The following is a 24674-nucleotide window of genomic DNA, read 5'->3' as shown; positions in this document are numbered from 1 at the left end:
CACAAATTCACAACCACCAAATATTTGTTCCGTTTCCTACAGAGGCAGTGGAGGATGGAYGTCTTTAATGAACATGTTGACATAAACAAGAAATGACAGATGCAGATATCCAAAAACTGGCTGTGCTGGCAGGTGAGGTTAATAGAGGCATCAGATATATGTTAGTCAAGAGCTGTCAGTGTTTCCCATCACTGTTGTATGAACACAAAGGGTTCAAAAACCAGAGGCCGGCTCTCAAAGGAATTCGACCTCTGACATGGCTGTACCTCTTTGGCTGCATTATCCCTGGCAGCATTGGAATCCCGTATTCCAGGCAAGTCCACCAGCACTGCTCCTGTCTTCAAGATATCAGCCTTGGGAACACGAAGCTTGACACATTTAACGATTGGCCAGAATTCTCCACCTTTCATGTCCCGCAAGTTATCAGTCCGGGAGTCAATAAATTTCTCTATTTTTGTGCGAAAATCTGTGGCCTAGGAAGAGAGAGAGAGACCATAAGATAAGGTTACTCACCGTCAAGGCAGGTGAAGACACCAAACATTTGCACCCCAAATTACCGTCGCTGCAGATATGTGTTTCACTGTTCCAAGATGCTGAGTAACCTCCTGCAACTCTTCCAGCTTTGAGAGCTCTGCTACCGTCCCATACACAGCTTTCACACGGCTGTAGGCAACACCAGCTTCTGTCTTGCGATCTGGGCATCGTTTCTTCAAGTTACCTGACTTGTCCTTCATGTCTTCTAGGAGCGCTTTCAACTCACTGAACCATTCCTTAAGCAGGAAATGAAAGCACATTTCACACAATGCACAACGTTGTAAAAATATTCTRAAAGACCACACGTGTTATTCTACATTTATGTTTAATATTAAAGTTTGTTATGTCTTGGGTTCATACACACATGGGACTTCCATGCCCATTTTACAGATGGGGAAATGGAGACCAAGCGGCATGTCAGGCAGCAGGCTAACGGCACAATCATGGATTTAACCTCTAGGCTATGGGACTCGGGTTTTGGGAATGCAGGTTACTTATTCGCACAACACTGGAAGCTGCTAGTATGGAAACACACAGAAATATAGAAACACTAGTGGAACTTACGATGTCTATTTTTGCTACCTACTTCTTTAGAAAGAAACTCTACGTCCGCTTCATATGGACTGGTCTCAGCACTCTTRGAGATCTCCACCACCACAGCTGTGCAGGCTCTCATAGCAGAAGTTGGCAGCACAGCTTCCTCGCCCAGCAAGGCATTTAACAAGCTGCTTTTCCCCGCGCCCGTGTTTCCCACCACAGCAATATATGTCTTCGGCATTTTTGAATTTTTCTGCAACCTGTCAATCTGTTCTCTTTTTTAGGAGAAAAACAAAAAAGATGAAAAAGTGATCTGGCAGCATTTGGCCGACTCTACGCTTACAATGACTTCCATAAACAGTAGACTTTGGGGCACATTTTAATCTATACTGGTAAGTGATAGATGCAAACCTTACATAACCCTCCAAAATTCACCAAGAAACAAAAGCAAGAAGTCAGGAAGACCAAGGGGTATACATCCTCTTAATGGAGTCCTTAAAGGCATCACTACCATCCCCATGAACGTGTCATTTAAGATACAACAATTCTTCAGAACTGGCGCAGCTATGTTAAAAGCACCTGCATTTCCCAGGAGAAAGGAAATGAATTGTTTTGGCACAAGTCTCCCATCCACAGGGACAAGAGTCTCCCCAAGTACGAGTCAGGAGCGCTTACCTCCATTCCTGCATGTGCTCTCCATCGATGCCTTCCACAGCATGGAGAACCTGAGAAATATCTCTGAGCACAGTCTGACATCGCTGCAACTGGAACTCAATGTCTCCCTCTGAAGAAGCCCAGTTCCTCTGGCTCTCACTCTCCACTCTGTCACTGAAACTTGCTTTTAGACTGGAGCTCTCTCCTTCAGAGAGGTTTCCTGAGTTTCTGGAGGCAGACGAAAGGTCACAAGCCTTTGTACTCTCTACCGACATGGACGGGAGGTCTTGTATACGATCATCAGGATCCTTGGAGTCACAGGCATCTTCCAGTTTTGAAGAGGATGCATATAAAGTTGGGGCTAAAGGAGAGTGAGCTAAAAGACATTCCTTGGAGTCCATGCTGAGAGGATTAAATGCATCCAGAAGTGCTGGAGCTTGTAAAGGATATGGCACATTTTCTTCTTTGAAGGATGAAATAGGAAAATGAGCAGGAGGCAGACTGTCTGATGCTGCCCTTGGGAAGTCTTTGTCCCCTGATGTGGAGAAGTCGCTTGCAAGGATTTTTTGATTACCTAAATTATTAATGGTCTGCAAATCAGAGGAGTCTCCTGCTTTCACTGGAGCACACGGTCTGGGAGTAACTCTTCCCTCTGGGTAGTCACGGACACTAGCTTCCTGATCCTGTTTTTGCTGTCTTGCCTTAGTGTCCCTGCACTGGTCATCTTTGTAAAGGCCTTCCCACGGATCACCTCCTCCCTCAACACTGGGCACCACCTTAGCAGAATTACAGTTCTCCGGAGAAAGAATAGAGGAAGAGAGATCCTCCTGTGTGCTAAGATAAGAGCTCTGAGAAGATCTTGCTTTATTACCCACAACACCCACAGAAGGACTGCTCAGGGGGGAAGTAGAAGTAAGGACGGACAAATGTGCATTCTTCATCTTCTTCAGAGACAAACTCTGCTTCATTCTAGGTCCGAGTGGAGTCTGGGGAAGGGCTTGTTCAGCAGGGCTCGTCTGAGACGACGCGCACGGTGTAGGAGAGAAGGGAGGGCTAGCTCCTTCATGGCTTGTCAGTTCCTCATTTTCAGGTTCTGAAGGACGTGCAGTGCTGGCTAGGCAAGTTTCCGAAGGAGGGAAAATGCCTCTTCTATTACCATCACTGTGTTCTTTGGGAGACAGCCTTCTTTCTAAACATATTTGGGAATCGGTGTTTGCTGTAACATCAGATGCAGTCAGTCCTTTTGCCCACAAGTCAGAGCCCCACGTCAGGGGGACACCAGGTCTCAAATCTGTCTGCTTGAAAAGCAGAGGAGGAGAGGGAGAAGGAACTGAGTCCTCTCTGCTAGACATTTCATTACTCTGAGATGTTCTTTCACAGTGGTGCAATATTGGTGCATCTGTTTTGTACCCAAAGCTTTCATCACCATCTTCTGGCTTTGGCTGCTGTACCAAGTTTGTCACACTTGGTTCATTTTCTCTGGAAGTTACAACATGATACGAAGTCATATTTGCATCTCCATCTGTCCAGCACTCTGCCGTGGCTTCTGGGGAGCAAACAGCAAAACCTGACAGGGTTTGAGCCTCAGAGGCTTTGCAGCTTTCATGACAAGCCCTTCCACAGAGCTCATCAGTGCTTGTGTTGCTCAAAGCGCCATCACTGATTTCAGGAGGAGTCTGGCAGAACTTCCCCTCAGTGGAGCTATTGGAGAGGTCAGAGAACACAAAACTTGGACTTTTGGTGCTCTGCCTGGAGTACGCAGAAGGAGACATCAAGGAAGATTCAGAAGCACATTTAATATCTAATGCTGAACAGAGATTACTCTGAAACTGCTCCTCATCAGACAGAGAGTCAGAGCTTGGACTGGCCGGGGCCTCATTCGCATCCTTTCCTATCACGTCACTCTGTGAACCTGGTGAGCTGGCAACAGGCTCTGTGCACAGGAACTGACAGGCACTGGAGCATCCCGTCCACCCGGACGCACACGCAGCAGACTGACACCCGCTAGCCTGGGACATGGGCTTTGGCAGGGCGAACGGACGGCTGTCCTCTCTTTCTAAACGTCCACTTGCAGCACTACCACTTGGGTGCTGTGTTACCTCATCTTCACCAGGTGGCAGAAGCGTTTCTGTTACATTTGCACTAACTAGATTATCACAGTCATTCGTGTTTTTAAAGAAATCCCTCACTAACTGGGCAACATAACTTTTATTGTTTTCCTTCTCAGTTTCCTCAGGTGTTTGAACACTGGGATATTTTTTGAAGAACTGCCTAACGATATCACGAACAGAAGAGGTGTGATGCTCCTGCAAGCCACGGGCAGCAGAAGGGACGGCTATATTCGCGCCCGGCAGGACATGCACAGRCTCCTGCACTGACAAGGATCCCAGAGGGCAATGTCTCTTCTGAGAAAGCTGTTCATCTTCAGAATCTGATGCCCCGAAACATTCATTTCCAGTGGCTTGTCTTTTTAATATCCTGGAAGAGTTCTCTCTCTTTGACTCTTTATTTTGAGAATCTGTATCCTCCTCKTCACAACAACTCATTCTGTTTGCAAAGCAAGACTCCAAAACATCCAGCTCTTCATAGCTGCTTTCAGGCTGGCATATCTTTGCTTGACCTTTCATTGGTTCAGTTTCTTGGCTCTCTTCCTGCAGAAGTAACGGCTTACCTATTTGTGTTTCCCAGTCGGACTCATTTTTTTCTGGACAGAGTTCGGTCTGTATTTCACTGACCGGAGAATCTTTAACAGTTCTCATGACCTCAGAAGGAACAGTAGGAATCTCACTGCATCGTTCTTGAACATGGTCACCAAACAGTACAGTCCCAGCCTGCCAACCCTCCTCTAACTCTTTTCCAGTTTGGAAAGGGTTAGAATCAGCGTTTCCTTCCAGTTCACCAGAATAACCTTCACAACTCGCAGCTTCCACCTCCCCCGCTACACTGGGAAATCCCACRGAATTAAAAGCACAGTATGAACTCATGCTCTCATTTTCTTCAGTTGCTGGGGTCTCCTTTTCTCCTCCCAGAGGTGTGTTTTTTACTAAAAGCATATTTTTTTCACCTGCTGCAATACCTGTGCTATGACAGTCAGATGCAGTAATTTTAACTTCAGTGAGATCATGTTCTGTACCAAAACGAGGACAACTCACTTGCTCCAAACACCTATCCACGGACTTTTCTACGCTTGTAGTTGATCCGACAGCAGCAGTTTCTGTCACTTTGTCAGGATCGCTTTCCGTTCTGTTACRGTGCAGCTCACTATGCAAAACAATGCTGCTGGAAACACTGTCTGCATCACAGGTGACAATATCCCCTTCCTTCCAGACTTCAGTCTCTGAAACGCAGGCCACTGGAAACATCTTTGTTCCTATGCCACTATTTTCTTCTTTTTCAGCTTCCAAGTCTTGAACGCATAAACGAAACTCCCCTCCGCTGCGGAACTCGGCCACATCGGCAGCGTCCCTTTCGATTTCCTTCAGATCTTCGGTTCTATATCCTTTGCAAGACTCAAACTTTTCAATTACAGTATTGCACATCCCTACGGAAAAATCCTCTTTGTCCATGCTACATGGCTTTACACCTATTTGAGGAGCTTGTGGTTCGATTCCAGAACCATCCTGGCAAATAGCACTACCGTTACTTTCTTCCAAATCAGTTGTYGTCAAACCTTCTCCATTCATATTTTCTCTGTCTACCTCATCCAAAACAGCATCCTCCACACCACTGTCTTCTGGATAAAGAGACAGTTTCACAAAATCTTCTTTGGATTTCAAATCCACATTTCCTTCCAAATTTGGAGGTTCAACTGCACAAGAATCAGATTCCTGCTGGTCTTCAAGCTCAACTGATTCCTCCTGTAATTCTGAGCAGACAGAGCTAACAGGAGACTTCCAGTCACAACYCTGGGAACTACTCTGTTTCCTCTCATCGGGCTCACTAAAATCTGCAACAACATGTGCAGGTTCCTCCTTTCCCTTTTCCACTACTGATTTAACACACTGCTCATGATGTGCTGGTTCAGATCCTTCCTCACCACCGTCCCCTCCTTCACTCTTAGAGCAGAGCTGGGCCAAGGAGCAGGCATGTGCATACCGCAGACCACTTCCTACTCYGCTTTCATCCACAGGGCAAGAGGGCTCTGTGTGCGAACAGGAACAACTGTTACCCTCACACCATGTGCATTTGGGTGAGCCTACGGGCACAAGGCTGGAGGGAAAGGAAACCGAGTCAGAGGAGCAGCAGTCTGTATTCTGCTCTGGCCTCTTCGCAAGTGCAGCTCTAGTACTGCCAAAATTACAATGMGTCTGTCGAATARCTGCATTTCCCCAGTCCCTAGCTAAGTCTTCATTTTCTTGGTCGYTCTGTTGCTCCAACATACTATCATTTCTAGTTGGTCTTGAAGCCCTTCTCTCTCCTGTTATTCTTGTGATAKTTTTGCTTTCAACAGTATCTTCCTTTGTCTCTTGATAAGATTTCCCCTCAATACTGCCTGAGAGATCATCATGTTTTTCTTCCRAAAGCACATCATCCTCTGATGAGCAAGCAGCCCTCTGCTCCTGGCCATCAGCAGCGTTCAACCTTTCATCACTGCCATTATCAAATGTGGAATCCACAGAACAGATCACAGAGATTTCACATGCTTTCAGACTTTGGYTGGTGTCCGTGTTTTCTTTTTCAGCAGCAGATAAAAGTGACTGATCTTCTCTCAAAGACCCCTTTTCCTCTATGCAGCCATTATCCTGCAGCTGAAGATCATTAGGAATTTCACCACCTAAATTCAGAGATGAATCAGAATTAGTAGCTTCCAGCAACTTCTCTCCTGGATTTTCAAAAAATATTCCTCTAATAGGAGAGCACAAGGCTACAGAGACTGTCTCTCTCTCACATGTTTCTAACCCTGAGAACGGCTCTTTCTTTGCTGTTTGTGCAGAGCCTGTGGGGCCCATCTCCACCTCTCCAGCGAACCCTTTCAAGGGACTGTCATTTGCACCATCGTGAATGGTTTCAACATGTACATCTACAATTCTACTTGAAGGCCCGTTTGTGTCCATAGGCACATTAGTTTCATCTTCCTCATAACAATTATGCTTTGTCGATCTATCTTTGTTCCCAACTTCTAAAAGATTTGTAGGTACTGAATTGGTTTTCCTCTTCTTTATGAATCTAGTTTCAGTTCCCACTTCTGTATGAGACAGTTCAACATCATCCATAACAGCAGCTATATCCACTTCCATCCCGGCTTCGCTGTAATCTTTATCCTCACATTTCCCCTCACCGTCCCATGTCAAAATAATGACATTTGTTTTCACATCTGCTTCTTCCATTTCTTCTTGAGAAGCACTCATTTGTAAATGTTTTGTTCTATTTGTTTTATTAAAATCATTGCCAGCCTCCCTTGGTGTTTCCCCTTTAGATAAAGGTGAAACCAGATGGGCAGGGTGAGACTGACCACACTGAGACTCAGTGCAAACGGAGGCATTTAGAGCAGCAGGCACAGAAACACCTGCCCGGCAGCAGCGCAGCGTGTCGCAGGCATTGCACCCCCTTACAGACACAGGTTGTGCTTCTTGGTTCTCAGTCTCACCCACTGAAGTCCTGACAGAAGCGTCACCGTCTTCCTTTCCACTGACACATGCTTGAGGAACCGCTCTGCCCTGCTGCTCCTGTGCTGTGGCGTTCGCTCCCCTTGAGGGCTCGACGAGCGCTCCTGAGTGATATGGCCTTCCTTCCTTCAGGACTGGACATCTGGATGGGTTTTCAGGGTGTAAATATCCAAAACGTGACAAATGCTTATAGAGTGAATCACATACTACACCTCCAGATGAGACTTGGTTTGCAGAAGACAAATGTGCGACGCTGTCACTGATAAACTGTGAAGCAAGATGGGTTTCTGGCACTGTAGCATCTATGATGCTTTCCGCTACAAGTCTGTCTTCTGTCACATGAGAATCCACTGCTATTTCTTCATCTTCTGAACTGATCGCAGCCTGAGTTTCACCATCAGAGATCACCATCTGACTGGCGCCAGTATCTGTGTTTCCAGCAGTGCAGCTTTGCAATAATACAGCATTATCATCATCAACTGTGGATTTGTCAGGAGTCATTTTGCTCTCATAGGGAGATACTGCTTTTGCCGCATACTTCGTCGGAGTACTCTGTGCATGAGAACAGTCCTGATTTACTGGCTTAATTCCTTCAGTGTCTGCAAACAGGAGGTTCTGATGGAAGGCATTTTGCAAATCAAAAACATGATTATTACATGGTTCTTCACCACAGCCTGTGTTCACTACTGTAACGATTTTATCATGGTTAGATTCAGCTGATTCACAAGGATCTGAAGTAGTTCCAGGATGGTGCGTTTTTATATTTGGGCTACTATTTAACATCCCTAAGCCCAATTCTCCGTCTGCTAAGGGATAAGTGTTACTTTCTACAATATTACAACTAACTTGTTCTTCAATCCCATTTGGAATAATGCTCTTTTCTTTTAAAGTTGATATAAGGTCACTTTTGGTCTCAGAGTACAGAGCACTACACAAAAGCTCCATTTCTGGCTCCAACCGTACCCTCGTTTCCTGCACTCTGCTTAGAGTCTCAGTGGTTTCAGACAGCAACTCCTCTTCTGCTGCTGCAGTTTTAATACCAGCTTGCACTGGGTTTTTTTGATTCTCTGTTTGTCTTAGAGTGGCATGCTGACCTTCAAGAGCCCTTTTTATTTTAACAGGGTCACCATTTTCTGAATTATTTTTTATGTCAGTGACTGATTCTGTTGAGCTCTTAACAGAAGAACAATTTTTTTTCTTTGGATAACATTCATACGTTTCCATTTCAGTAAAAAATGTAGTCTCACATGAAGCATCATGTGCACAAGCATCAGGTTTAAGCCGTTTCTCAGAGGTCTCTCTGTGGTGCTCCACAGGACTTTCCTTTTCTGTCGTCTTCTCCTTGTAACTACTGACTAATGGCACATTATTCGTATCTTCTTCTGCAGCCTCAAGTAGATTCATAACCTGAGTGCCAAGTCCTGAAGTCTCAGCAGTTTCATATCCAACCATTTCATCTGTGCATTTTTCAACATCAATCTCCATCACTACTAATTCACCGTCGGACCTTTCACAACTTTGAAGTGCTGACTTGTCAGCTACAGGTTCTAACAACCTAGGAACATGTTGGGCTTGACATCTTGGTTGAGACGAGTCTGAAAGAGCTAACCTGCCAAATGAAGGACTAACCAGCTCTCCGCTACACGGGTGACAATCATTTGCCCTCACAATATCCCTGGATATCACAGGTTCCTCATTAGGAGAAGCTGCTGAACAAGGTTCCATTTCTACTCCTTCACTGTCCTGTTTTTCTTCCAGGAAGAGTTTGTTAGATTTGGGGATGAATTTTGATGCATAGGTTTGGCCTTCACTTTGTTCCACAGGTGGCAAATCAGGATTTATCAGTTTTGCTTTGCTTGAGACATTTTCCTGAGGCAAAAAGGCTGCCTGTTGAACAGACTCTGCAGTCACTGCCAAATTCCTGCTCATTACCTCATATTCGGGTGAAGTGGAGCGTAAAAATAGAGGCTCTAATACAGTGCTAACTTTCAGTGCAGTATCTGATATTGCAGTTGATTTATAGGTTCCTTGCTTTTCAAATCTGGCTGAAGTCACATTAGAAAAATTTGTAGAGACAGAGGATTTAGCTGAAAATTTTACTGATCCCACAGAACTAAATGGCAAGGACAGAGTGACCGTGGAAGCCTCTCTCTCTCCAGAGCACATACTAGACTCAGACGGAGCTCCAACAGTACGTGGAACATCTTGGGGTGTCCGTATTGGTGGGGGTCGAGCAGGAAGACTAATGCTTTTCTCAAACGCCAAGTTTGAGCTGAACTGAGGAACCTTTGGAGATGTTAACAGGGGTAATGGAACCTGTGACAGAGCAAAAGAAAGCAGCAAAACACAGAGACAATGAAATTAGCTGAGCAGCAGTTGCACTTATTTCTTTGTATTATGTGTAAAAAGAAAAAAACAAAACAAAACCATGCAGCACTGACAACATAGAATCCAACTTCTACTTAATGCTTTTGTCATAGCCACCACCATAAATTAGTAAAAGGGAGGTTTCACAGTCGTGAAAGGTTTATACTGCAGRTTTGGCCCAAACTTCAGATCTGAGAATTCTGTAATTTCTGTGCGTGCCAACGGCACTAAAAATGCTTTTTTTTTTTCCTTCTAATCCCAGATAATGAGACCCTCCTCCCAAATGCCCCCAAATACATGGAAAGAGGGTACAAAGGAGGCATAAGAAAGGAGCTGCAGCAGACTGCGTCAGGAGCAAAGATTGGGAATACTGGTCTAAATCAGAACATTTAGGAAGGAAGGAAGGAAATGGGAGAGAAACAAAGAGAGGAAGAACCATGGTCAAATGAGAAGCCAGGAGAAAGGCGTGGATGGAAGATGAAAGGGATCTCATCAGGACATAGGGTCAAAGGGAGAACTATTATAGACAGTTCCACGAAACATGAAGTGGAAGATGCTACAAAGCAGACCTAAAAAACTAAAGTCTCCTTCTCTGGAGATATTCAAAATCCGCCTGGACGTGATCCTGTGCAACATGTTCTAGGTGATCCTGCTTGAGCAGGGGGGTTGGATTTAGACGATCTCCAGAGGTCCCTTCCAGCCTCAACCATTCTGTGATTCTGCAAAATGTTCCTGTCCCACCAGACCGCAAGTGGCATTGTGGAGCTACCTGGTAGAATTTCTCTTTTCAGACTGCGTTTCTAAACTCGGAGGCTGTGCACACCTCCCTAAAGCACATCAACGTGCCAAAGACCAACGCTCAAAAGCTCAGAACCACATCAGTTAAGCCTCTCTCCATTTGCCTTCCTCCCCCAGTACAAGCCAGTCTTTAACTACATGCTTCTACGTTATTTTGTGCAGAGCACACCTGCCCCACACAGTGCATGGAACTGACAATGTTCACTTATTCAGCAGCTCTTCAGCATTTGCTTTCCTTCCTCTCAACACGCAACCCCCAGGCTTTTTTACTGAACACTCAACTCTGGAGGCAGAGTTCATTTTCCTGCGAGCTTTTCCATGGTACAGATCTTCAAGGCACAAATTCCAAATTATTAGTTTTCTAACTTGTGCTTGCATTCCAAGCTTCAATAATAGTCTTTTGGGTTGTTTTTTTTTTTTGCATGTATGAGTGTTACATAAAAGTAATGACAATTTTCTTTCAATTATAAACATAGGTATCAGTGCAGTCTCCGGAACACGCAGAAGAGCATAAAAAGAGGTTACTTTTTATACTGTTACAATCAAAATGGAGAACAAAGGGTTACTTTCATTCCTCAATATTGTCTCTATACCGTATCTAGAAAAGCATGGTTCCTGCTTTCTGGTGTTACTGATAACATCTCTGAAAAGCACATATTGCAAATCCATAAAAAACAATAAAACAGCAGACTGATCTCAGAAGAGCCAACAAAGCAAGCTAACTGGCAAGTCAAAGCCACTCTATTTCTCTGTAAAAAACATTTTGCATACATGTTCACTTTTCTCAGCTGTGGAGTGTTTTCCAAATAATGAACTAATCCAGACATCATCAGTGAAAACTAAACCAAACCCATGTACCTGTGGTATGAAATTCCTCATCTCATCACAGGCATTTTGCCACTGGTCAATCTTGCAGCAACAGTGTTCAAACTGAAAGATAAATATGAAGAATGTAGCTCAAAACCCTCCTCATTCAAATTCAGCATCCAGATTCAATAAGACTGTCTAATTCATAGCAAAAAAAGCAATGTAGAAATAAAGCCATTTCAGTTTTTAAGCATAAACAAAATCAAATTCCCAAGCCCTCCAATTTTGAAGTCAATTAAAGTCTTACTTTATTATCTTTGAAAGTGACTCATTCTTCATATTTTTAAGCATAAACAAATACATAAGCGTATACAAAGAAATCAGAGTATTATTAGATATCAGTTTATAGGTCTCATCAGCATTGTTAATGAGAGCAAGCGGCAGCTAAGCTTTGTCAAAGCTGGAAGGTCTTTCTGGGAGCCCACAAACCTGAGCCACCAACTGACTTATTTAAAGAGGGTAGAACTGTAGCCAAGCAGCATAGCAATATATTGCGGCCAAGAATTCAGGACGATAACAGCAATACATGGGACCAAGTTTGTGGACTGTGACCTGGCAGTGAGGACAGCAGTGATCTCATTTTGCCCAGGAGTCAAGATTTGGCAGTTTCCGCAATACATCAGGAAGAAATAAGACATACCAGAAAGCAGAGCTGTGAGTTCGGCTGACGAACTTGCGTTCCAGGCTTTAGGTATCTTTCTGTGGGATGCCCAAATATAACAGTATCACCTTTCTGCAAGATAACTTTACCTGTGGATTTAAAAGCATTCCATTACATCTCATAATGAGCAAGTGCTCTTTATCATTCTTTAGAACTTTTTTAGGATTGTTATGACTGAAATTATTAGATTAGGGAAAAAGAAAATACAGACTCCAGAATTACTGTGCCAGCTGACAGCAAAAGCACACCAAGTGTCCCACCTCCAGCAGCGATCAGGATGGGGTTCTTCGGAAACAGAGCAAGAAATGATTGCTGTATGTCACCCAACTTGCAGCACTGCCCAGGGACCTCCTGATCCACAGGTGGCATCTGGGACACATTGTTCAGACAGCAGTGAACATATCCTCTGTGAATTTGCCTAATTCTTTTCAGAACATACTTACAAGTTTTTGGCTTTCAATTTTACAAGGTTTTGGCTTCCAATTTTATGTTCCAAAATTTAATTGTGAAATCTCCAAAAGAGATATTTTGTTTGCTATAAAAGTCTTACTTGGTTAAAAAAAACAACAACAACCAAAACATCAAACTCCCAGTAGACTGCACACAATGAAACTGCATTCCGATAAAAAGGAACTAGTTACTTCTCTTGACCATCTCCACACTGTTCATGGCTTTGTAGACCTGAAGTACTCTCCCAGGCGCCTCTTTTCTAAGCTAAGAGCTCTAGTCTATCTATTCTTCCTGCTCTGAAAACCTGCTCTAAATCTCGGATCATCCTTTCTGAACCTTCTTGGTATTTTCCAAGTCCTGCTAAGTTTTTCTGGGCTAGAACAACCAGTGTTATTTCCAAGGTATGGGTACCTTATCTGAAGAAATCCTCAATAAATTGTGGAACATATACTTGAAAGCCAAGAGATCTGGAGCACCATGAGATTCTCCTCATAGAATGAGATAATGGTAGTTGAAAACTATGTTCAATAATTTTGTATCGATACAATCTTTGTCATCTCACTAATCAGCTGCTTCTCCAGCTTACTTATTAATGTGTTGAGCAACACAGTCTCCAGCAGGAATACACAGGCAGCCCTCTCCGAATCATGAGAAAAAACTTCCGCTTACCCTCAGTGTTCCACCTTTTGCCTGGTTTTAAGGTGTTCCATCTTTTGGCTGATTTTAGGACACAAGAGGACTTCTCTCTCATGCCAATATGAAGGTAATGACTTACATATATGCGATCAATTCACAGGACTGTGGCTCTTCGCACACCTCCCCTCCACACTCACCACCAATTTTGATGTCATTAACGTAAACGCCTGTCAGGCTGGAATCCACGAGCTCATAAGTATCAGCGGTTCGAATCACTCTGGCATGGTGCCGGGATATGCAATCTTTCGTTTCGCCTGGAGAGCTAATGTAGTAGTCCACAACATCTTTGCTTCTGCCAAACAGCGTAACGCCCTTATAAAAGCTGTAAGCAAAGATTTAGAAAGACTTTTACAATTGCATTCTTCTTCTTCTATTCTTTATTTTATTCATTTCCTTGAAAGCTTTGCTCTACAGAAGTAGTCAGTAGATTAATGAGCGGTTGAAGACAAAAATATCTCATCATGGTATCAGCAGGGTGCAACCGAATTTCTGAGACCTATCAATTAAATTACAGCTGCTGGAAGCAGAATCGATAAAATCCAAGTATGGAGCAAAACAAATTCAGCCTATTAGCAGCTATGCTAAAAGTAAAACACAGCTGACACTTTCATGAACAAACGGTGATCACCAACACCCAACCTCAAACAAATCAAACGTGCCCAAACTTTTGGTGGGAAGAGAAAAGGAAGCACAGTAATCATGAACAGAATACTGTGAGCACACTGCTATAATTAATATTAACATCATCAGATGCTAATGATCTGAAGGAATAGACAGATAATAAATTACATTCCTGTATGCAAAGAGGAACTGAGCAGCTCTCAAAGAAAAAATTAAGCACAACGAATGAACTAATCAGAAATCTTAACTGAAGGAGGAAAACTATTCATACAGTTTTAGCTAAAGTTTGTTTATGTCTCTAGGAAAAATAATTAAAAGAATGAGAATGTCAAGACTGTTCTATTAGAAAATAAAAATAATAATTAAAAAAAAAAAAAGATCAAGAAATGCCAAAACCACAATTCTGAGCTATCTAAGAGCCAGGACGTTGGTAGCGAAAGCAAGCCTTTAGTCTTTGAGGTGCAATCCATACTGCACATTAAAATAATTTGCACTGACTGAAACAAATCAAATCAAGGTGCTGCTGAAACTAAAACCCCTTCCACAGACAAACTACACAGAAAAAAAGAGCAATGAGATATTTAACTTGATAACAGAAGAGTAGGGAAGAGAACTCGAAATCTTCAGAGCTGGGGGAGCACTTCTGGCAGACCGGTACTGGCCTGGAGTGAATCGGTTCTCCGAGAGGGCAGGTTGCTGTCCATCAGGGAAGGAGACCCTGGAATGCCAGTCTGCTGCTCTGGCAGGAGACACTCCTCACCGGAGCCCAGCTCTTAAAAACTGCTAATTTATTTCTCTCTGGAAGACCACTCCACGCTTCAAGGCCTCAAGACAAACCAGATGCAAGACACAAACTGCAGATGTGCAATTCATCCGAGTCCAAATTAATATCTGTCATAATTTGTGAGCGCCAATTCAGAAAATTCCATCTTAAACCAAATGCTGTGCATTTTTCATACCGCGCGGAGTGCCGATCCACTACCATTCCCTTCCCCAAAACACTGCAGGACTGCAGTACGTTGCAGTGCAAAGAGCGTGTCTGATGTGCTGCGCACACGCTCACCAGCAGACCTGGTAGCTACTACACAGCAGGCTTGCACAGCAGCTACCTGCAGAACACGAAGCGCAGGCAAGTCCAAGCCACGAGCGGCTGCACAGTCATGGAACGCAAATCAAGGAACACAAACCCCAGCACGCAGTGTTCATTCTCGCGCACAGCAGTCCAACGCTTTTTTCCACAGGGTACTCACTGAATAAGGTCAGCAATACCAGCGACGGTAGGTTTGCATCCGATCCTCCGCAAGTGACAACGATTGAGATCCTCATTTTGTCTCTGACGCATTGATGCCATTCTGGTGAATTCACTTTACACCTGGAGCGAACGTCTAAAAATAAGGCAAAAAGACAGGTAAGCTCTAGGCTGTCTGCAAAAACAGCGCCACTTGGTTTGCTAACCTTCAACGCACGCGAACAAGGAGCGTCAGACATCAACACAATCCGGATTGAAGGAACAGTCCCAGGTTGAAGTAGCAGAACAGAAGGATGYGTTGACCAAAAGAAGTCAGGACAAACTTAGGTCTTCGGTGTCTGTTCCCAGACTTCTTCAGAATTAGTAAACTTCATTATTTACAAGTATCAGACCAGAAGGGTATCAAAATGCTTTCTGAATTCTGTGAAGTGTTTTCTCTCCTAAACACAGCTGACTTCAGCTGCAGCATTACAGGTTCTGCATGAAGAATTACCGTACAGCCTCCTAGGACTGGAAAACTAATTTAACAGAGTACACAGCAAATGCTACAGAAACTCTCCTTCCTCAAACGGGAGAAGAAAAGCCAGTTACAGTCTCTGCTGGATGGGAAGTCAGAAGATAATGACAACTGGGAGCAGGCTTCACCATGTGCAACTCACCGGTGTGCAAGCTGGACCAGCTAAACAGAAAAGGAGAGGCTGGATTCAATTGCTTAACCTTAGAAGCCTTGTGCCACATCCGCCAAGCCTTCTTCTGGCTAATATAGAGGCCCTCGGACATCTGCAACATCTGCTTAGGGCCAGCAGATACAATGCAGAGAGCTCTGCCCTTCTGGAGCATCTGCTGGAGGCCCGGAAGGAGACCCTAAACCACCTCAAATGGCACTAAATCCCCATGTGCAGGCAGCCAAGTTCCTCTGTGAATAACCAGTAGCATCACAAAGTCATCTGACAGGCTTGCCTGCCCTCATCACTGGTAGTGCACTAATTAGGATGAACTCCACTGATATTAGAAATGTCACCACCTCAACATCTTTATTACAGCATTTCTGGCAAATGGCAAACTTTGCCCATGGGGAATTTTAGTGCAGGGACTGTCTGAAAATTTGAAGGCTCTAAGGCCACCACAGTGCTGTCAAGAAATGTTCAGCCTGGAACCCGCTGTTCAGACCAAAATCTAGTGATAGGTACCAATGCAGCACTGCAGCAGCTGTTCCACCAAACAAGAGGGCCTGGACGCATTCGTTTTCTGGGCATCAGCATCTGGTGAATGACATCATCACATGGATTTTCTGACATCATGAACATCAAAATTACCAGAAACAATCATGTTCTGAGGTTTGGTCATTTGTGAGTTAGCAATGGGAGACTGCGGGCTGCTCAGTAGCCATAGCGCAGAAAGCAAACCAAACTCACTGAAAGTTAAAATTGCATTATTCAGTACAACAGGCCTCGAGAAACTAGAAACGAGCCCTGAAGCTGCCACAGTTCAAAAAAGACAAAAGACAAGGAACTATGGAAAAATTCTAGGTATGCATCACACAACACAGGAGCGGAGGTCCCTGGCTTTGCCAAAAACAGACATCATGTCTGCATCCGTTCATCATCATCAAGCCAATTTTCTTTTTTTCTTTTAACCAAAAGCTAAGAACGTTACTCAACACAGCAGCACAGGAAACACCAGCAGGAAAGATAAGAGTCTCAGTAAGCCTCAAATCAGAAAAATGCCAAGTTTTATTATGAAGACCTAAAAACCAGACTATAGCCCTAACAGCAGAGCTGCTCTTTCAGTCAGAAGTGAGGATAGTCACATAACACTTAGCAATCAAAAGTAAAACCCAGATTTTAGTCCACCACTTAGGTCTGTCAGAACCATAAAAACAACAACTCATGACATGTTCTTCCTGATTAAACTTAGTCAGTATTTGAGATATTCTCCGGAGATGTTTTCTATCCAAAAAACACATTCCAGAATGGGCATCAATTTGTAATTCTTACCACTAAGACAGAGAACAAGAAAAACCTTCAGCAGAGGCATCTTCACCAGCAAAGGTAGACAAATCCTCTCCAAAAGTGAACTTTTTGGTACCAAAGTCCATTAGCAGCGAACCTCTACAAGAAGAGTAGAAACACAAGCAAAGGCTACAGAACGGCATAGCAACTATTCTTGTTTTTTCAGAATAATACACCTGCGTGGATCCAGGCAAGCAATGCTTCCGGAGGAACAACAGACAGACTGACCAGGCTTTCGAGCACCCCGGAAGGCCCCGCAGTAACTCCAGCGTGTACATTACGAAACCGTAATGGGAGAAAAGGTGGCTGAAGGCTTCACGCAACAGGGCTCCCTGCTTGCAGCCTTCGGAGGCTCAGTCCTACAGACTTCAGGACCGCTGTTCCCGTGACGCGAACAGTCAGGAGACCGAATCCCGGGAGCTACGTCGCACAGGGCTACGGACAGAGCAGAAACGGGGCATGAGCCTAGGTCTCAGTGCCCCCATCCAGCCATGGGCTTTATCTAAAGCCCATCGGCTCAAAGCACACCGCAGCCTGGGCCAGCCCGCAGCAGAAGCTGAGCGACGTCCGCGGAGCCTCGCACACCCCACACTGTCCAGGACGACTTACTGCCATCAAGACACGAACACAGGTCTCTAGAACAGGGCTACTGAAGTTTGGCCCCGGAATAAGCCTTCCTCATCACAGCCGACCATCAGCACACTTGAAACGCCAGCTACTTATTCAGTCTTATATATGGTCACGCAGATGTATGGCTTGTTGTGGGTGGGCTGGAGGGGAGATTTTGTCTTTTTATTATTATTTTTGCTTTAGTATTCTCAGCGTCTATGCAATTTCACCTCACCTCCCATCCATAATCATAACTACGCATGAAAAGCAGAAGCCATTTTAGCAAAGCAGTTAGAAAGCGAACGGGGACCATTCAACGGCGGTGAAAGAGCAGAGATTATGATCCAACACCTTTGCACTGGGCTCACAGGCAGAAGGAAAGGCACAAAGCAGTGTTAAAGTGCAGCGCAGACCTGAGAAAGAAGTCAAAACTAGAGTTATGCAGCTGACACTTCTTCAGAGCAGTCACAGTTCAAGATACATGAAAAGCCAGTGCCAAAACAAGAAACACTAAATCCACAAATAGATTCTGACTTTGCCTTCGAGGCAACTGAGCTGAAACCAGAAGCCACCAACTAGCCACTTCTACRGCTCGCTCTTCTACACCACCAGCCAAGCCTGAACAACCCAGGCACGTTCTGCTTTAGAGAGCACTGCCTTTAAAGGCAAATTTTTTCTCAGTAATGGATAACTTGACAGTCCACACACGGACCCAGTTCCTTGACTCCCAAGAGCTGGATCAAGGTACGCTTTGCATCCCAAAAGACATTACACATCACCTGATTTCAGGCACTGACCTGACTGCCTGGGCTCAACAGGGAGGCAAGCTGCTATTTTGCAGGAAAGCAGCCCATCGTAGGGGAGCTCCTTCCCTTCAGGACACGGAGGGGGGGAGATGCAGAGCCCAYGCTGCTTTTGCTCGTCCCAGCGGTTACCGTTAAAAACGCGAGCCGGGTTTGCACTTGTCAAGTTTTGCCTTTCAGTCACTGGTTCTTGTCGTGCTTTTCTTCCCTGAACCAAACAGTCTGCTAACAGGCAGCACTTTTTTCCCCTCGGATTTCCTTAGGAGGGGGTGGACTCGCTGGAGAACTGCTGAGCAGAGCTTTAGGGCCAGTAGCACTAACAGCCCCGATGCTCTGTACAGTTCCCTCTTAAAACGCTGAGTCCAAAGGCAATCACGACAAGCACAGCAGTTGTGCGCGCTTCTAGCGCATCCAAATTAAACACACTATTTTGCTTTACTCAAGAGAAATGTAACTGTTTCTATGGCATTTTTGACTTAAAGGAGCGATAATCTATGCTGTTGGTCACCACTGCAAGTCATCTATATTCAGTGAATCAGTTAAATGGAGACGATAAAAAAGCTAAAAGCGTGTGATCCTCCAAGTCTCTGCTTGGCAAGTTAACGGTCTCTCGCATATTTTATGTTTGACCAGTATGCAAGTACTACTTGAATCATTACTGGTATTTTGCCAGCTCTCAATAAGCTGCTGCAGATAACTAGTGTGGCAATGACAACGTTTTCAGATAAAAAAAACTGCACATGGTTGCTAGAAGTAATGAGTTTTGAGAGGCCAAATACAACCTGTTACAATTTACTACCAAATATAAGTTCAGTGCTCAGCTACAGCAGGAGCATACTTTGCCTAACAGAATACGAAACAACCGAACGTCGGGTGCAAGCTTTTACGGAGAAAAATATACTAATCAGTGAGAAACTGAGTCACACTTGGCTGAGAATGGTCTCAGCAATATTTAATTCTATTCAGAGAGTTACAGTCAAAATCGAAACAAGCTGAATAAATAGGGAACTTTGGTGTTTCAACAACTGCATTTGAAAAGGGCGCGGGAGGAGGAAAGAATTCCCGAAACATCGCAGCTGCTGTTTTCTTTAAAGTCTCTGACCAGCGCTCTCCTTCACAGCTATTCAAAGGAAATATTGTCACCAACAGGGTATACAAAACACTGTATACCAATAACCCCGCTTTCACTACAAAGCGGCCAACACACAGCTCATGTCAAGCACCGCAGCGCGTACGCTTTATTTTAGCACACTTCATCACACTTCGAGCCTTTTCAAAAGGGGCCACCTCTTCTATGACACCAATCCTAGAACAGCTTTGCGACGTCCTTTTTTTTTGCACTAGCCCGAGCAGCTACGTTGCCTGCAGCTCCGCGGCAGCCCGGCGTACCTGCTGAAGGCAGTTCGGCCCTAGCTTCTGACAAACGGGGCGACTCCTTCTCTCGGTGCTGGAAGCAGTTTCTAACCACGTCTGCCAAAGGGCCAGAAGGCCCCACAACGACACGGGGCCGGGAGCTGCTCCTGCAGCATCGTGCCCAGCCGGCACATCACTTTCCTTCTGCTACAAGCTCATCGTGCTCCACCTCAAACCACGCCGGCCATGCCGCTTCCAGCGGGAAGGCTGCTGCAGAATCTCATGGCTCTAAACATGAGCCCCTAATTACCAACCTAATTATCAACCCCTAATTACCACCCTAGATTTATTCATGGAGAGTATGTGTTCTGCTTTATATGCTCCTCGATAACAGCTTGATGCACTGGTGACTTGGTGCCATAGCCAAAGACAAAGCCTTGCTGCTGAATACAGATGGCACAGCCACCAGCTGCGATTTGTTATTTAAAAGGAAAAAAAAACCACGTACCAGCTAGAGCTATTGCTGCATCTCCCGACTCCACATTAATTCCAACATCTTACACGACACTTAAAAGTTATCACAGCTGTTTCTTTGCTCAGTAAGTAACACCAACACCACCAGCTTATAAGGCAGGAAAGGTCGCAGAAAAAATGTCAATAATACACCTGCAAAGTCCTCTCAAGCCCCAAACTTAAACTCTCTCACATCCCACAGCTTCAGTCATTATTTCCCAGATTAAAAAAAAAAAAAAAAGCAGCAGTCAGCTAGGACCAGAAGCCCACTTTCAACACTACCTCAAGTGCTCCACAGCTTCATCGATGAAGTGCACTCCACATCCGCGCACCATCATGTAACACTTCCACTGCAAGCAAAGCAGTTATTTAAATGAAGGAGCAGTAGCCAGGGATTTCAGGCTTGCAGCTTACCCGTTAACCTATATACACGTGTAAACACATTCCCTTAGGGCAGACAAAGTTTCTGCTGGCAAAAAAAACACTTTTTGTCAACAGGGCTTATGTGATGAACCTGCAAAACATATGTTGTTGGCAATTGCACTTTGATGCTGATTACAACTGCACTGACACAGGGTCTTCCACTGGTAGAGAAATGTCCTGAAAAACAATTACACCCCTACCTCAATTTTCTCTCCCAGCCAAAGCTTTTATGTAAATGCAACCTTAAGCTTCAATATAAAAGTTTTAGACATAAAAGAAATTAGTCACGTATTCCACTTCTGTTCCTCATTTCAATTCACTCCCTCTGTGCATCCTGTTTATTTTCAAAGAACAAGAGGAAAAAAAATACCTCCCTCATCAGAGCACAACCGACTCCAGCACAGCAATGCGACATTTCTGTCTTACATGAAGGAAGAAGAAAATACTAGTTAATTTGCCTTCAGAATCTGCAGTGGAACAGTGTTTTGTCAGAAACTCCAATAATGTCCGGCCCCAAGTTCAAAATTGAGAGCTAAGGCAACCCACCTTGTTGCAGAAAACATCGTTCACAAATGGACCCAAGACTGACCTGATCCCAGAGCCCTTCCCTCCAGCCCCTCTGCCTGCAAACAGGACTTGGGCAACTACACGCAAATTTAAAGCAACAGTACAGTTCTCCCTCAATATATCTACACTCTTTGCATGTAAACTCCTTAAATAACAAGCCCTGTATTAAAAAAAAAAAAAAAAGGAACATCACTTTGTTCAAACAAAGCAGAATTTTTTGTGCCTGTTAATACTTGCTCTCTTTCTCTAGTTATTTTCTGATTCCAGCACTTCCTTCTCTGAGCAATTAGGACTAGGGCGTTATTTGTTAACTTGTGTCTTTTTCTTTCCTTCTCCTTGGAGTAATTTACTCATCTGTAATAAAAAGTGATCTGAGAAAGAGATTCACTCTGCATCCAAGAATTTCCTTCATTTATTTTTCCTGTACTGAAGAAAGACAGGGACAGTAATGAACAGTGTTCTTCTAATGGTTCCCAGAAGATGTTTCCAACCACACTGTCGCTTCCTCGTCCTCTGCTGACATCCTTTTTCCCCAAGCCTAAACTGGCTTTAGCGTGCCATTTTCAAAAATGCAGGCGTATTTTTCTGGGTGGATACTTGGAAAGCCTCCTCAGTTCCTTCAGCATGACTTTACCAGCTTCCTGTGCTGCAGGAACAGTGGGAAAGGAGCTCAAGCCTTTTTAAGGAGAGGAATAGTACAGGGGCTGAATTGTTACTGAGGATGGGAAGTGGAGAGAGAAAACAGTGTGCGTCATCTATAAAATATAAGTCATGTTAAAACAGGATCATGAAAAACCCACAAAAAATGCTGAAACTGGCACAAAATACTGTAAATAGGTGTTTAACCTGTACAAGGCTGGGAGAGATAAGTCAGCAGGCAGATCAAGAAGTAGATGTAGTAAAGGAGAAGCAGAAAAGCTGACATATTTGAACGGACCATTAACCCAGCTTCATAGTTCCCGGAAATTCATGATTCCCTGGAAGCATCAAGTGTGAGAAACCCCACAGGACCTTCCTAACTGTATCACGATTCAGCCAAGCAGTTCCTGTATGCCACACACAGAGACGCAGCAAGACTGTAAACCCTCTAGGTATGAACTGTATCAACAGGTAAGACACGCAGAGGGAAGGGAAATTTTATCACCTCCATTGCTTAGTGGGCGATTTAATTCCTTTCTGTTAAAGATGCACCTAAGAAAATGAGAAAAAATGCAACGAGGGTTTATCATACCAAACTCATTTCTTTCCACTGTGTACACAGATAAAGCACGTGCCTGGGTTTCAGCAAAGCACTCAGGAGCAGCCATCGCGTTAAACAGTTCAGCTGAACACGATGGGCATTAAAAGAATCGTGTACATCCTGTCCACAGCCTGCTTTTTGCTGTTCTTCTCCCCAGGGGGCTACTTGGACTGTGCTCTGGAAACAGGCTGATCTAAGCTTTCCGGTGGTGGCAGCCCGCTCCTAATGATCAACTTCTCAGGATATCTCCTCGCCCCACAGCAGAAGCACATCCGGTCATTCAGCAGGGAGGACAGAGGTCAGGGCGACCCACCAGTGGCAGAAGCATGCAGCCTGCTTGCTGTCTGAGGAAAGAGGGAGACCAGGAGCAGTCCGCGTGAATTTATCACGTGGCAACAGCCCACTTCCAGGCACCTTCTTCCCTACAGCACAGAGACGCCAGCAGAGAGCTGGCAACTGAAGGTACAGCACTGTCAAGCAACTCTTCGCTCTCCCCAGTTCAGGCTTGATTATACTTTCATCTGCCAGGAACTAGGTTTGTTTGACCTGTTCTTAAAAAATTAAAGTAATGATGATTCTACAGCATCACCAGTCAGTCCACCCAGGCCTTCCTAAACTTGAATGTTAGGGTTCTCTTCTGGTGCCCAACCTGTATCTACCTGAGCCTATGTGTGCATTATCCTGGTCCTATCCACCACAGGTACATGACCCCTTCTCCTTCAGCTCTGCGTACTTGTGGCTCCTCAAATTCTCCCTCCTCTAAAACCAAACCTCATCAGTTCTGCACACTCCCTGTTTACTAGTCCACTGTTACATGCATCACGTCTTTCCTGAACTGCTGCCTCCACAGCGGGGCATGTTTTCTTCAGAAAAGGTGTTATGAGTGCAGYCACAGTGACACCAGAGTCATGATCAGCTTGCGAGCTGTGTGGCAGATCTGTAAGATGCCTTCACAGTAACTTCCCATCATTTCCAGCGAAGGGATGAGAAGGAAGCTTGCTGGTGGAATCAGTCACCTGTTAAGCAACCGTGACTTCACTGCTAGAAAAAGTAGTATCTATTTTCCACTTGAACGTAAGAAAGAACTTTTTTACTGTGAGGTGATCAGACCTGGGAAGGGCTTGCCCAGAGAGGTTGCACAGTCTCTGTCCTTCAAGACGGGCACAATCCAACTGGACACGGTCCTGGGCAACCTGCTCCAGCTGACCCTGCTTGAGCAGGGGGTTAGGCCAGATGATCTCCAGAGGTCCCTGCCAACCCCAGCTGTTCTGTGATTCCATGAGGTGGCCATAAACAGATTAAAGCTTTGAATTAAGAGATTTCCAACCACAAGAAGAGCAGCATTTCAGAGATGCCTCCCAACACGTATTTTCTGCCCAAGCTACTATATGCGTTGAACTCATCATTACCTGGTGTAACTGAACCCCAAGATTTCCCCACGTCTGGGTAACACATGGCCTACAGGAACTGGAGAGACACTCACTCCATTGGAGCTCTTCTCTGCTGTCTCTGAACTGGGCAGGGATTATCAGCTTGAACCTAACACTGCACGAATGCGCCAAAGCCAGCTAGCCCTCCCAGACACAAGCTCCGCGTGGAGGGACGCCCCGGCGGGGTTATACTCACGCTGGCTCCAGAAGCAAATCCCTGCCCCGCGCTGCACCGCCAGCCCACCGAGCTAGCGACGGGCCTGGTCCAGCACCCGCAGAGCCGGCCGCGTGTCTGCGGTACRACTTACCGGCTGCCTAGATCCGTTCCCCAAAGCCACACTGGAGCCAGCTGCAATCCAGCCTTAAAATCCATTTTACACCCCAGCTCAGTGAAGCGACCCCATGCAATATGGGGCGAACGGGGCTGCCCCCAAAGCGCCCCCGAGCAACACTGCCGCCGTTCGCCTGGCGAGTGAGGAACTGCCCCATCGCACGCAGTACGGCCCTGGCTCCCAGCGCGATAGCTTGCGGCCGGGAACCGCTGCCACCAGCTAAAAACCCCACGTGCACCATGCACGAGCACCGGGCCAGCCCCCCCATCCCAAGCAGCACCCCGGGGGGTGACCCCGAGTGCAGAGCTGCCAGGGAGTGGGTGGGGTGAGGATGACCTCTTTTTTTTGGGGG

At 45.1% G+C, this 24674-nt stretch overlaps 1 protein-coding gene across 1 annotated transcript in view; it reads right to left on the bottom strand.

The window, feature by feature from the left end:
- LOC112976672 overlaps positions 1-24674 on the bottom strand; it is a 53027-nt gene that overhangs the window by 25441 nt on the left and 2912 nt on the right. The window contains exons 2-10 of the mRNA XM_026088146.1: positions 15042-15176; positions 13308-13492; positions 12004-12113; positions 11355-11426; positions 9500-9647; positions 1747-6499; positions 1121-1346; positions 558-770; positions 267-473 (exon numbers count right to left, since the gene is read on the bottom strand). Of these exons, the coding sequence (XP_025943931.1) occupies positions 267-473; positions 558-770; positions 1121-1346; positions 1747-6499; positions 9500-9647; positions 11355-11426; positions 12004-12113; positions 13308-13492; positions 15042-15142 (6015 nt within the window). The 5' untranslated portion in view covers positions 15143-15176. The remainder of the gene's footprint in view (positions 1-266; positions 474-557; positions 771-1120; positions 1347-1746; positions 6500-9499; positions 9648-11354; positions 11427-12003; positions 12114-13307; positions 13493-15041; positions 15177-24674) is intronic.

Source organism: Apteryx rowi, unplaced genomic scaffold, assembly GCF_003343035.1.
Source record: "Apteryx rowi isolate R43461 unplaced genomic scaffold, aptRow1 scaffold_753, whole genome shotgun sequence".
Lineage (NCBI taxonomy): Eukaryota > Metazoa > Chordata > Aves > Apterygiformes > Apterygidae > Apteryx > Apteryx rowi.
The sequence above is the reverse complement of the archived record's forward strand: the minus strand, read 5'-3'. Positions and strand labels throughout refer to the sequence as shown.